Source organism: Quercus robur, chromosome 3, assembly GCF_932294415.1.
Source record: "Quercus robur chromosome 3, dhQueRobu3.1, whole genome shotgun sequence".
Lineage (NCBI taxonomy): Eukaryota > Viridiplantae > Streptophyta > Magnoliopsida > Fagales > Fagaceae > Quercus > Quercus robur.
In genome coordinates this window covers 21,173,100-21,174,817 of record NC_065536.1, presented here as the reverse complement: position 1 = coordinate 21,174,817, position 1,718 = coordinate 21,173,100, and the positions used below count along the sequence as shown (strand labels likewise).

The 1,718-nt window shown below is 42.5% G+C and overlaps 1 protein-coding gene across 1 annotated transcript; it reads right to left on the bottom strand.

Annotated features, from left to right (window-relative positions):
- Nucleotides 1-201: 201 nt before the first annotated feature.
- On the bottom strand, nt 202-1,326 carry LOC126717475 (histone H1-like). The gene is made up of 2 exons (XM_050419217.1): nt 1,123-1,326; nt 202-1,003 (listed from the first exon to the last, which is right to left on the bottom strand). Exons 1-2 carry the CDS (start codon nt 1,201-1,203, stop codon nt 440-442), a joined length of 645 nt encoding a protein of 214 aa, XP_050275174.1. The 5' UTR covers nt 1,204-1,326; the 3' UTR covers nt 202-439.
- Between the last annotated feature and the right edge of the window lie 392 nt (nt 1,327-1,718).

Sequence of the window (1,718 nt, the reverse complement as noted above, 5' to 3'; positions counted from 1 at the left end):
CACTGATACTAACATGCACCGTCAATTCTAACATGCACGGAATCCCGTACGGTAGCCAGTGAATCCAAGAGAATATTGCTAACTTACGCAGCGAGCACACGTGGAATGTTTAGCTATTGAAAATAAAAGGCGACGAGAAAAATACGAAAAGCCATTCGTAAAGTTTTAAAATTAATTAATAATAAAAACAAAACAACGTGATAGTCCAATTAAGATTTATAACTAAATATTATTTAATTAAACAAAATAAAATAAAAACAGACAATCCCTAAAAACATTTTATAAAAATAAAAAAAAACATTAGCTGTGTCATACAACTATCTTCTTCTTTTCTTGCCTAAATCAGAAACTACTACCCTTACTAAAGTAAGGTATTTACAATCACTGCCATCACTCTGAAAAACACAACCTAACACAAACAGGGAAAAAAAAAAAGCTTCTACTTCTTTGCCTTCCTCGCCGGAGCTTTCTTCTTTGCCGCCGGAGACTTCACGCTCTTCGGCTTCGGTGCTTTCTTTGCCGGCGCCGCCTTCTTCGACGGAGTTGTTCTTGTTGAAGTCCTCGCCACCTTCGCCTTTGGCTTCGCAACTGGTTTTGCCTTCGCTGCAACCTTCGTCTTTGGCTTTGGCTTCGCAGCCACAGACTTCGCCTTAGGCTTCACAGCCCCTGCGGCTTTTGCCTTTGCCTTTGCCTTTGGCTTTGGCTTGGTTGAAACTTTCTTTGCCTTGGGAGCAACTTTGGTTGCCTTCGGCTTTGCAACGGACTTAGGCTTCGCCGGAGCAGAAACGGTTGAGGACTTCTTCACCGGAGCGGCAGGAGCGAGCTTGAACGAGTTTTTCACCTTCACGAGCTTTCCGGAAGCGACGAGTTTCTTCAAATGGAAGAGCAAGAGCTTGCGGAAACTCGTCGGCAAGTGCTTGTGCTTCTCCTCGGAGTACTTCGTGATCGCGTACTGGCTTGAACCTGTCTTCTCCTTCAGAGTCACAATCGCCTCCGTAATCATCTGCAAAAAACCAAAATCAAACACACAAAAATCAGTTTCAGATTTGAAAATTTTGAAAAAGAAACAGCTATTTAGAGAGAGAAAGTTAGGGTTTCTAGAGAGAGAAAGAAAAACCATACATCGAGGAAAGGAGGGTGAGAGGGTGCGGATTTAGGCTTTTTAGGGCCGGACGATTTTCTAGTCTCAGTAGTAGCGGCCATGGTGAGTTAACTCAGACGAGTTGAATGGAGATTTGATTCGGAAGCAGAGCAGAGAGGTATTGGAATCGAAGAGAGTGTTTTGGTTTTTGGAGAGAGAAATTTGGATGTGAGATGAAACGGTTAAGGAGAGAGATTAATATAGTGAGAATGTGAAAGAAATGGTGAGCGGTGATTGGTGGAAAGTAGTGAACGCGGATTGAGGCAAATTTGAAAGTTTGAATGTGGGCCATTGGATTAGTGGGTTATCTACGGCTTGGGGTGGAAGTTTGGGTGGGGTTTGGATTGAGGATTTTGGGGAATAAAAGTTTTGGGGGTTGAGATGAGTTTTGGGTGTGTTTTTCACTTGATTTGTGAGGGGTGTAATTTGGGTTGTGGGTCATGGATTTTATTGAGGTTTCGATGGTTTTTTAGAGGAGGACGTAGGCTTTGTAATGAGTGTTTATTTGGGTCTTTTGGTCTGGACAATTGGGAGAATTTTGGATTTGAAGGTGAATTGGTCAAAACTAGGGTTTTTG